This window comes from Equus caballus, chromosome 23, assembly GCF_041296265.1.
Source record: "Equus caballus isolate H_3958 breed thoroughbred chromosome 23, TB-T2T, whole genome shotgun sequence".
NCBI lineage: Eukaryota > Metazoa > Chordata > Mammalia > Perissodactyla > Equidae > Equus > Equus caballus.
The window spans coordinates 29,336,742-29,349,478 of NC_091706.1; the positions used below are offsets into that span (position 1 = coordinate 29,336,742).

Sequence of the window (12,737 nt, forward strand, 5' to 3'; positions counted from 1 at the left end):
GAAGAAGAGGAGGAAGAAGAACAACAAGAAGACAGAGAAAAATCCATCCTGTGATCTAGCAACCAGAGAAGAGAATCTGGACAGGAAAAATGAATCTCTCTGACTGTGTGCTAACGTCAGTCCTCTCCCCAGTCAAGAGATGGCTTTGTGTGAGGTGCTTTTCATCTTTCTTCTTCCTTCTTCTCTTCCCTCTGCCTATATGTAATCGGTACTTCTATAAAATGATCATAAGTACTAAGATTAGATAGATATGCTTTTATTTTGAAAACAGCTAGAATTTATAAATAAAAATTTCAGGATTCTTATTTATAAGTATATATCACATCTTCCGTATTCATTATCCATTGATGGACATGTAGGTTGTTTCCGTGTCTTGGCTATTGTGAATAATGCTGCAATGAACATGGGAGTACAGATATCTCTTCGATGCCCTTTCCTTTCATTTTCATTTCCTTTGAAAATTTTTTAAAAAGAATTTTGGCTGTTTTAGGACACCATTTAAAAGTTGTCTTTAAATGAAAGAAACAAATAACATCCACAGTCTAAAAATATGTTTTCAATCTGAGGGTGAAAAATAAGGACATTATTACTAAAAAGTAGAGCTGGATTACATAAACTAAATGTGAATTAGGATATCAGCAAATAAATTTCTAATGAGAAAAAAATTGTCAAAAGCTCAATGTTTGTGATTGTAAACAAAGCTTCATGATAGCATCATGTGACAAATCATGACTGTTGGACTACTTATGCTTATTTAGCATTTAATATTTTTATTTGGAATCACATATGATGGTGCAGGTGGGGTACCATAACCTTTCAGTACTTAGAACCTCCAGCAGTCTTCATCCAGCCTAGTGATGGAAATCATAGGATGAGAGAGCAGGCTTGTGGAGAAGGGGGCACTGGAAGAAGGAGAAACCCACTCTCCTTATAAATTTCTGTTAGTAATATCTTTGTAACTCTGGCTACAACCTTTGTCATCTCTTAATTCTTCTCTTTATTCATCCCCTATATTCAACTCTGTCTTTTCTTCCTTTGAAAATATTATCTGGATTTACCTTAATCTCTTCCCTTCACTACCATCGTCTAGCGTAAATCTTTATCATGCCATTTCAGGATTATTTGAACAATCTGCCCATCTGGTCTTCCTGACAATAGTTTATCCCTTGGCTCTTGTCCAATTAATCACTCTATAATACTACTTTCACCATAGCTCTACTGTTTCAGAATCTAAAATGAATCTCCATTGTCTGGTGACTCATCCAAACTCTTTGTCTGACTTTTAAAGGTTCTAGTAATTTTATACCATCTGAATTATTGAAATCTGTTTTCTTCTATTTCTTCAGATGGATTATAATCAGACTGGTCTTTGCCTTCCTCTCGACCTTGCTCGAGAGGAGGGTCTGTTATTTCCCCACTATGCCAAAGATTGTTGTATGTACTTTTCTGTCCAGAATCAATTTTACCTTCAGGGTATCCTTTGGGAACCATCAGACCCTTACCTTCAGTCCGTAGGTTTGGATGTGGCTGACTTCACAGCCAGCTTTAGGGTGGAGACATGATCCAAGCCTGGCTAATCAGAGAACCACAACCCATTGGTCATAGCAGCTGGTTCAGTGAAAAGCACATGACCCAACCTGGTCCAATGAGAGCCCTGCCCAGACCCTCTGTTGGAACTTCTGTTAGAAATAATAGTGCTCTTTTGGCACTACTAGAAATAGCAACTAACAGATTCCTGATGATATAATTTGAACTTCTAGATCTACCTATGCCTGATCATTTGGTGATAAGAAACAATAAATCCTTTTTTTCCCTTTTGGCTTAAACCAATGTGAATTGGTTTACAAAGAGTACTCCCACCTCTTTGCTTCTTCAAGTTAAATTTATCCTATGAGATCTAGTTCTCACACCCTTTCAAACTGTTCTTCCCTTTCCTTAACTCCCATTATACCTTCCTTAACTCATACTGCTTTAACACTAATCATGTCAGTTGTTTAATATTTTCTAGTTTTGCTTCCCCACTGTACCATAACCTTCTTAAAAGCTTGGACCATGAATTACATTTCTGTTGTGTTCACAACACTTAAGAATTTTTTACACTTAAGATGCAGATTGACTGATAAATTCTTAGATAAATTATTTTTCCATAGGAAGCCAACGGTTTGAATGTCAAGAATAAATGAAAACTGGGAAAATTGTTGCTAATGAGGACCCAGCTATTTGGGTAATTCTGTCCCCATCGTCCTGATTTAACAACACATATGGCAGAAAGGAAGGAAAAATTATATCAGAGATGGTGGTATAAAATCACACTTTGCATCACCTTCTGAAAATATCTGTTGGGGCCTTTGGAGGGGCCTAATAACAACTCTTTGTTTTAAAATGTAGCTTTTATTATTATTTAGGTATGTTGATGCCAAGAGATCAGGAAATGGCTGTCATTGAAAAGATAGCTTGTTACTCTCAGTCTCTGGCAGGAGGGGGCATACCACATTGTGCAGGGCCCCATGAGGAAGCACCAGGATGAGGAAGCAGAATGAGTGAGGGGAAAGCATAGACGCCAGTCTTCATCATGGTTTCCACAGGAAAGACAAGGCAAGGCAGGGTGAGTTAGCTTAGGCTAGTTTGAATAATTTCAGCAGGCTCTGGGGTGTAGGGGCTGCCCTGAGTTGTCTGGTACCTGGCCCTGGGGTGATTAGGGCAGAATATTGGCGTAGTGTATGAAAGTTTGATAAAGAAGGTAGTTGAGGCATATGGGTTCTAGATTGGTTGGTTTGCATATGAAAGTTGCAGGGGAGTTGTTTGCTAGCTCTAGGAATTAGCTAACCCTGGGAGAGGCAATCTCTCCCCAGTCAGTGAGGTCCCAGATGGCAGAGCATCAAGAATACAGAAAATAAGAAAATATAGTTAATACACTCCTGTCTTTCCCACATGAGTTCAGAATAAATTGACCAATAAGACAAAGGAGAAGCAGACAATAGCCAAAATGTCCCTTCTCTTACTGATGAAGCCTACCTTGGAGAATGTATCTTGATATAAGAGTCCAATGGGCCCCCTAACTCCATCCAGAATTAGTCAGACTTACTCATATAGTCATAGGCAGCATTGGACCAGGACAACTTTACCAACTGGGAAGGTTTTCTTGGCACAAGTAACAGAGAAGAAATTGTGCTTACTGCAAGCAAGTTTACTCCCAAGAGGAAAAAAAATAAGGTCAGGAGCTGAGTCGAGCATGCCCAGTTTATTCTTCCCAAATGTATGAATCAGATCAAACACCCCACCGTCCCCAGGCAGAGTGAGTAGAGCAGAGAAAGTCAAGGGGTGTTGCTTGACTGAACTCCCTTTGCATGGATGAAAACATCAAGAGTGGGAAAGAAACGCTACCTCGAGCCAAAATACATTGATTTTTCTAGAGATTTTAGGAAGATAGTGAAATTCTGGAAATTCCTTAGCTATGATTCTAGCCTCAAGTTTTACCTTTTAAATCCAGAGTTTCAGCTAATTGATACTCAGAAGAATTGATTCAGCCCCTCACCCCAAGGGCTTCCAGGGTGGCTGCTGAGTCTATAAAATTTAGGGTGAACTTTAAGACTCTCTGGTCTGTGGGAAATATCCTGCTTATGGCTCTGGGTTGTATACGGTCCTACCTACTTCCACTCTTCGATAGATCCAGGAAAGGGGTCAACAGGTCCAGACACTGGGGAACTATCATTTGGTGGATATGTCAATAAAGAATGACCTAAAGATAATGTTCGAGGTCCACAAGGGCCTTAAAGTGATGTGGAAAAAAGGGAGAAGGATATTTATGGCAACGTAAATTTTTTTATTCTTTACATTTATCTTAATAAATTCTTTAATTTATCTTATTTATTCTTAACATTTATCTATAACAAGATTAGCAAATTATGCCCCACTGGCCAAATCCAGCCAATTACCTGTTTCCTTTTAGATAGTTTTATTGGAACACAGCCACACCTATTCCTTTCTGTGTTCTGTGTGGTTGCCTGGCTGGTATAACAGCAGAGTTGAGTAGCTGTGACAGACTTTATGGCCCGCAAAGCTGAAAATACTTGCTATCTGTTTCTATACAGAAGTTTGCCAACCTTTGCTTTCTATATGCTCTTTGGATGCTTAGAGATTGCCTACACTGTGCCAGACACAGTAACAGGAGGAGGGACAGTCTGTGCCTTAAATGAGCCCACATTCTGCTGGAGAGCCAGTTATTTTAGCAACTAATTACAAAGCATTATGAGAGACGCAGTAACAGGGGAAAGAGAGCTCTAAGGTTGTAGGGGAAGGAGTGACTCTTTGTGGTGTGATAAGGGGAGGGGATGGGAGGGCATTCATGGGACACAACTAGAAAGATTACCTGTGGCTCACTGGGAAGGATGCTATATGTTATGTTACAGAACTTAGACTTTATCCAATAGGCAGTGGAACATCACTGAGGGACTTGAATCAGAAGAGCAACATAATCAATTCACTTTTGAAAAAGAAAATTATTTATTGAAAAAAGAATCCTCTGAAGTCTTTCATTTAACTGATGCACTGGAGGGAAGTCTGGAGGCTGGCAGATAAGTTAGGAAGTGTTGCAATAGACCCGATTTTTGACCTAGGCCAAAACCTGCCCCCAAATAATTGTTATGTAAGCCTGTTTATCAGCAAGTAAAGTACATACTAGAATTTCATTTGGCATAGAGCACAGAGTACAATAGTAAAATGAAGCCAAACATTAATTGCACACATGTATTTAGTTAGTTATGCTTATAGTGTGGGTATGTATTAACTCAGAGAAGATTCATTCCTTAAAGAGAATTTTTGTCACTTCTGCTTATTCTTTTCTGTTTAAACATGAAGATAAAGTTATTATCAGTTGCCTTCGTAGCAGCAAACTCCCCCATCCCCACCCCACCATTCACCTTTCTTCTTAACAAGAGATGAAAAGAGGTCTGACTGGTGTAGATACTAGGTATTACATGTTTCAGGATTATGAAGATGATATTAATTAGTCTAAGCTGGCAAGCTAATTCTATGTCCTTTGCCTATGATTACTTTAGAAATGGGAATATGCTGCACTATGGGAAGCCTGCTCGGAAGCTTCCAGGACAGGTGTCCCTTCTGAAGAAAGGAGACATATACAGGAGGAAACAGACTTTCTTCTTTGCGGGATTTCTTGCCTCTGGGTGTGAAGCCCCTGGGATTATGTCAACTATCTTGTGCTTGTGAGGGATTACGCTAACATGCTGAAAACAGCCGAGCTGAAGGATGGAAAGGACTGGGTTGATGATATGGATAACTCAACCTGGGGCTGTTGTACCTTGGAACTTCATGTTATTTAAGATAGTGAAGATCCTTATTATTTAAGCTGGTTTTAGCTGAGTGTTCTGTTCATATCGCTGAGAGCATCCTACCTAACATATGCCCTGAGAGAGAAAGGCACATAGGAGATTTGAATCTATCAGAAAAGGATTCCTATGTGAACGTTCTGAGTTGTTTCTAAAGTTTCAAACCTTAACGTGCTTATGAATCACCTGGGGATCTTGTTGAAATGCAGATTCAGATTCAGCAGGTGAGGCCTGAGATATTTCATTTCTCACAAATTCCCAGGAGATGTCAATGATGCTGGTAGCAAATGTAGCACTTTTGAGTAGCAAATGTAGACAATAGGTATAGATTGTTAAAGGTTGGATCAAGGGGAAACCTCCCAGAGACTGACAGGACTTCTTTGTTTTGGTGAGAATGGCTGGCCGTGAGCTAATATCTGTGCCAGTGTTCCTCCATTTTGTATGTGGGATGCCCCCACAGCATGGCTTGACAAGCAGGTGTAGGTCTGTGCCTGGGATCCGAACCTGCAAGCCCTGGGCCCTGAAGCGGAGTACGAACCCAACCCCTATACCACCAGGCCAGACCGTGGTAGGACTTTTAAAGGGAGGGCCAGGAGTCATGATGAGATGTAATTCAAGTAGAATAGCCCAATAGTATGCCTTACTAATCATTTCAGAAAAGGGACAGATTGTGAAACCAGAACAAGATCTTAGAGACTGGCTCTGCAGAGAAGAGGGAAGTAGAAAGTGTCTTTCTTACTGGTATGAGGTCCCCAAACAAAGCTCAAATCCAAGGTTCTGGCAGAGCTTTCAAATGACTTTGATAAGCCTTTTACCCTAAAAATAGGATATTCCTAGCTTCACCACTATAGGTAATTTAAACAAACAAACAAACAAACAAACAAAAATAATCTGTAAAGTAAGTATAAAGAAGTCCAAACAAGTTCTGATTTCTCCCCATAATTGCCTCTTTGATGCTTTTTTGGGAAGTAATAGATATACAACTCTTCCCAGATGCTTTTTGGGGTACATTTGCTTGGCTGGTATCCTAAACAGGCATGAGTACGCCCACTGGGTAATGTGGCCCTGGATTTCCAGATGAGGAAACATGGAATAGTGCCAGTTCGATGTATCATTTTAACTTGACATGTTCCCCAACAACAACAAAAATGACTAAGCCGCTCATAGGATGGGAAGAAATCTTTGTAGTGACTATTTTAGTGCTCTTGGAAAGAAATAGTGATTCCTAGCAGTAGAAAATCAATGATTTATTTTGTAAACTAAGTTAGCACTTATAATTTACACAAAAATCAATTTTACTTAACTGTTTTCTTCTTCTTTTTTTTTTTTTTTGAGGAAGATTAGCCCTGAGCTAACATCTGCTGCCAATCTGTCTCTTTCTGCTGAGGAAGACTGGCCCTGAGCTAACATCCGTGCCCATCTTCCTCTGCTTTATATGTGGGACGCCTGCCACAGCATGGCTTGATAAGCAGTGCTAGGTCCACACCTGGGATCCAAAGCAGTGAACCCTGGGCTCCTGAAGTGGAGCGCACACACTTAACTGCTACACCCCCGAGCCAGCCCCAATCTTACTTAATTTTAAATTAAAAAATATTAACAATAGTAATAGAATTCTCATACCAAGTTTGAGAATAACTATTGAGAGCATTAAAGCAATGTGTATACAAAGATTGCAACTGGATACTGGTTCCCGTGATTAAGAATGTAAAGATTCACTAAAGGTACAAAAAGACAATTTATAGGAGTCATAGCTCTGTTCTGTAGCGGAGACTGTGCTCATTTTTTAAAGACTAAATTATGGTATCCTTAACCTAGATCCAGCTACGAGAACAAAGAATACAAAGGCAAAACTAGCTAGTTCTAAGACAAAGACAGTACTCATAAAGAGCATAATCAATGAAGGAATTCCAAGAATAAAAATCATAAATTCTAGACTGATGATGATGATTATAAGGGGACCCTGGTATTGAGCCAACAAAACCACTAGCTACTCTCTTGTTTGTCCTTGAGGTCCTCAGATGAATAACTGTCTGAGTCTTTGCTGATATAAAAATATTTAACATAAAGAGTGAGAAATAGTTTTTCTCCTTAAACATTTTCCTTGGGCAATCTAGTCTCTCAGTTTTGGTCAGCAAAATATGTATCTTCTCTTGCCCACCTAGAATGTTAAATCACTGAAATTAACAATTGTTTGCAAATTAATAAGGTTTCCAAAAGTAAAAGGACTTCATGAAACTTATTTAAGTTAAAACCAAGTTCAGTAGTGGCAGTAGATCCAATGGTTGATAGTTTCATGGGCTTTATAGGTCTGCTTTCAGATCTGGACTTTACCTTTTTTTTGGCTGAGGAAGATTCACCCTGAGCTAGCATCTGTTGCCAATCTTCCTCTTTTTGTATGTGAGCCACCACCACAGCATGACCACTGACAGACAAGTGGTATAGGTCCACACCCAGGGACCAAACCTGGGCTGCCAAAGCAGTGTGCACTGAACTTAACCACTAGGCCACAAGGGCTGGCCCAAGGACTTTACCATTTAATAGCTGCATGACTTGAGTAGCTTCAAACAGAATCTTAGTGATAAAAAAAATTCCCTTAGCTGATTTGCTATTGAGAAGGAAATTGAAATTAAGCAAATTGAGTCCAAAGGCCTGAGAATGGGGAGGCTGATGGTATAAGTCTTGGACTGAGTCTGAAAGTCTGAGAACCAGGAGCGCTGATGTCTCAGCTCAAGCAAATTTATCCTTTTTCTGCTTCTTTGTTCTTTTCAGGCCCTCAACAGATTGGATGATGCCCACCCACAATGGTGAGGACATTTTTTTTCTCAGTCTACTGATTCAAATCCTAATCTCTTCTGCAGACACTCTCACAGACACACCCAGAAATAATGTTTTACCAGCTATCTGGGCATCCTTTAGCCCAGTCAACTTGACACATAAAATTAACCATCACAGAAGTGCAATGTCAGGTCTGAAGAAAAACAAAAATGGTTAAGGGAGCTGGGAGGTACATGAAAAAAATAAGGTGCCTTCTAATAAAAAATAAAGTGTGATATGTTTGTCCAAGTGATACTTCATAGTACAAAAATGAACAAACTGTAGCTTTACACAACAACATGGAAAAAACTTTAAAACGTGATATTGAGTAAAAGAAGCAAGACATGATGCCAGGAGAAAACAATCAACCAAATCCAAAATATGGGATATTCTGCAGGTCAAATGATTGAGGAATAAAAGAGATGAGTAGGCATAATGTTCTGATTTTTTAAAACTATCTATAAAAAGAAAACTTTGAGGCAACTGGGGAAATTTGAATAAGAACTGGGTATTAGATGATAAGATTTAATATTAATTTTGTTGATAGATATAATAATGGCATGATGGTTATCCTTAAAAAATTCCTTTTAGTTATGCACAGTAAAGTGTGTATGGGAAAAAGAATATATATCTGAGAACTGCTTTAAAATACCCCTGCAAAAATTCGTGAACAATCAACAAGATGAGTTTAGATAAAACAAGATTAGTAAACTATTGATAATTATTGAAACTGGGTGAAGAGTTATAATAACATAACAGGTTTCTTATGTTATTGTCTCTATTTTTATGTAAGTTTGACAATTTCCATAATTGAAATGTTTTTAATGAGAAAAGTATTTAATTTACTTAGAAACTTGTCTTGGGCTTAATGTAAAAATGTATCTATAAGAATAAGTAGACGATACAAATTTATGCGTCATTATAAAGACTTTTTATTTTGAGCTAATTGTAGACTCATATGCAGTTGTAAGAAATAATTCAGACAGATCTCGTATACCTTCACCCCAATGTCAATATCTTGCAGAACTATAGTATAATATCACAATCAGGAAGTTGACATTGGTATAATCAACCGATCTTATTCAGATTTCACCAGTTCAATAGGTATTCATTTATTTGTGTATGGCGTGTATACTAATTTCTATGCAATTTTACCACATGCATAGATTTGTGTGACTTCCATCATAGTCAAGATACAGAGCAGTTCTATCACACAGTTCCCTTGTGCCACCCTTTTACAGCCACAGCCACCACCCTCCCTCCTTATCACCCTCAATCTCTGGCAACCACTAATCTATTCTCCATCTCTATAATTTTGTCATTTCAAGACAAAATATATAAATGCAATCATACATTATGTAATCCTTTGAGATTGGTTCTCCCCCTCACCCTCCACTCAGCATAATTCCCTTGATATTCATCTAAATTATGGAGTGTCTCAATAGTTCATTCATTTTTTATTGCTAAGTAGTATTACATGGTATGGATGGCCACCGTTTAACTATTCATCTGCTAAAGGACATTTGGGTCTTTCCAATTTTTGGCTTTTACAAATAAAGCTGAATGAACTTTCTTATACAGGTTTTGTGTGAACATGTGTTTTCATTTCTCTGGGATAATTGTCCAAGAGCGAAATTGCTGGGTTGTAGGGTATGCACATGTTCAGTTTCGTAGGAAACTACTATACTCTTTTCCACAGTGGCTGTTATCATTTCACATTCCCTTCAGCAGTGATGAACGTATGAATGCGTGAGCTTTCGCTGCTTAACTCACAGTTCTTTAGAATAACTAAAAGAATTATGGTGTTTTTGGTCATTAATTCTTGGAGGTTAATTGACTTCCTTTTGATGAAAACATTTCGAAACTTTCAGCCCAATGGCTCCATGGTTGGGAAGATTTCTATAGAAGAAACTCATTGCAAAGAAGTTAGGTCAAAGAAGCCTTAAAAGTGCTTTAAAACAAGGCCAAAAATTTATTCTAAAGACGTCTGAAAGGAGGAGAGAAAACATTTATTGAGCCAATATATCAGGCATTTCTCAATCTTTATCTCATTTTATTCCTCCCAATGATCCTGTAAGAAGGGTAATATTATATCCATTTTAGAAATAATACAATCAAGGCCTCAAGTAACTTTTCAAACAGGTCACTGTTACTAACTGTCAAAGCGAGAATGAGAAGCCCATGCTTCTACTAGCTTCTAGCTGCCTTTAGCTCAGGGCAAGAAACACAGAAGGCCGTTAACGCATTTGTTGAGAAGAATGAATGAATAAATGAACTTCAGCTCTGCTATTTATTTGTCCCTGGGCCACAAAATTAATTTCTTTGAGTCCGTTTCTTCCTTTGTTAAAGGAAGACAATAATAACACCTCCCCCACAGAGTTGAAATAAGGGGCAAAGAAGGTGATACAATAAGGAAAAACAATTTGAAAAATGTAAAATGTGAAACAAATGTTGGCATAATATTTTAAAGGTACAGTCAGTGCCATAATGAAATACTAATAAAATAAAGATACATGAGCTATGTAGGTGGGCACAGTGCCAGTAACTTACTATGTGGCCCCATGATGATTAGTTAATGTCTGCTTCCCCAGTTTGCTCATCTGCAAAATTGCAATTAAGTTTAAAGTTGAACACCTTAATGACACAGACCCTAAGATTCTCACCACATTATGAAACAGAACCAAGCAAGTCTCTACATAGGAAATTAATTTGAAAATGTTTATTATACTTCCCAGGATGTTGAAAAGTGTGTAACTGATTATCCTTATCCGTGGCATTCTGGCCTTTATCAATTAGGTCATTCAGACATATATCAATACATGTCACAAATTACAACGTGTATAATTTATGTTTCTGTATATGAAAACAGTAGTGGTAACAGTTAATAATATGAAAATTTATGCAGAACTTCCAGACACCAGTCTCTAAGAAAAATAGGCCCTGGATAGAAAAATCTGGAAGAATATGCAAAGAATTGGTAATATTGTGTCTGGGGAGGAGATATGGGTGGCTAGGGACAGGGATAAAGAAACTCCACGTTTGTAACCTTTCGCACTTTCCTTTTGAATTTTGAACCATGTATTACTGCATTATTATTCAAAAAAGACTGAAATTTTATAAAAATTTTCTATAAAAATATAACATTAACATGGAATAACCACAGTATACTTTTAGCATTGCCTTTATTTCACTTATTAATTTAAATCGTGGAAATATGAAGCTACTTTATTTGCAATATGATTATATCTTTTCAGCCGAAATTGTGGTCCATGGACATGTTTAAGTCTTCTGAATAAAACAATCTTTCCCTTTCAACGTTACTTTGTAAGACTGATTTGCTGGCTGGTTGATTTAAATTGAACGGAATGAGTAACTTCCTAAGAATTGGTAGCCGTTTTAGTCCCGACCCCAGAGAGAAATGAGGCAAAAGGTGAATGCAGGAGACGAAGAGGAAGAGGTTAAGTCTGGTATTGCTAAGGGCCACCGTTAGATGCTAGTGGCTGTCCCTGCGCCAACGCTGAGGCATTAAGACTCCTGTGCACTCGGAGGGTCTTCCCCAGCATGGGTCCTAGATAGAGTTAGGTTCCTGCATTTTCTTCATCTGCTACCATCAGGGCAGGATTAGGACTCTCGAAGGTCCCTAAACACTGGAAAGATGATGGTGTCCCTCTCCCCTTATGTAATTAAAAATAAAAACTCATTTAGGAAACAAAACTCAAGATGAACGCAAGGCCTTTCTTGTAGACTTTCTGAAATAAGAATTCCGAATAAATTCATCAAAGCTGAACTTTTTTTCTGCTTTTCCCTGTTTTGCTAGTACTTTAGCCTTAGTTCAACTTCCGGTCCCGCAATCCAGCCTCCGCAGACGTCGAACCCCACACACACGACCGCTGGCAGGTGCCCGCCCCACCCCACTAGGGATCTCCTCCTTCGTTCCTCCCACCTGGCCGTTAGCCCCGCCCACCGGACGCATTGTCGTGACGTCAGCGCGCCGTCGCCGAAGCCCGGCAGCAAATGAGCGCGGGCGGCCGCGGTCCTCCGTCGCACCCGCGCATGCGCATGCGCGCTCGGTTCGGGCGCTCTGAAGACCTGGCGGAGCCCGGCGCGGATGGAGGCCTGAGGGCGGCGGGGGCGGAGCGCGCTGCGAGCTGGGGGCATGTCTGCGGCGGGCGCCGTCTAGAGGAAGGCCGAGCAGCCGCCGCCACGCTTTCGGTCGCGGCGAGACGCAAGCGAGCCAGGCCGAGGGCCGCGGCGGCGATGCAGCGACGGCGGCGTCCTCCGCAGCCCGCCTCTCGGCTGCCCGAGGGCTGCGGAGGCGGCGGCGGCCGCAGTTGCGGCGGCGGGAGCGAGGAGGTGGAAGTGCAGTACTCCGCCGGGCGCTTGGGCTCGGCCGCGGCGGTTGCGGCGACGACGGCGGCGGCGGCGGCGCGCAGCACCGAGGAGGAGGAGGAGGAGAGGCTCGAGCGCGAGCACTTCTGGAAGATCATTAATGCCTTCCGCTACTACGGGTAAGGACCCGGGTGTCGCCCGTCGGGGCCCCCGCTGGTTGCGGCACACCCGCCGGGACGGTGGCCACGC

The 12,737-nt window shown here is 40.3% G+C and overlaps 1 protein-coding gene across 8 annotated transcripts in view; it reads left to right on the forward strand.

Annotated features, from left to right (window-relative positions):
- The first annotated feature begins 11,337 nt into the window (after positions 1-11,337).
- CARNMT1 (carnosine N-methyltransferase 1) overlaps positions 11,338-12,737 on the forward strand; it is a 222,026-nt gene continuing 220,626 nt past the window's right edge. For all 8 annotated transcript variants that reach the window (XR_011431495.1, XR_011431499.1, XR_011431496.1 and 5 more), the window contains exon 1: positions 11,338-12,667. Coding sequence is in view for 1 of the 8 variants with exons in the window: in XM_023627200.2 (XP_023482968.2) it covers positions 12,174-12,667 (494 nt within the window). In the remaining 7 variants the exon portion in view is untranslated. The remainder of the gene's footprint in view (positions 12,668-12,737) is intronic.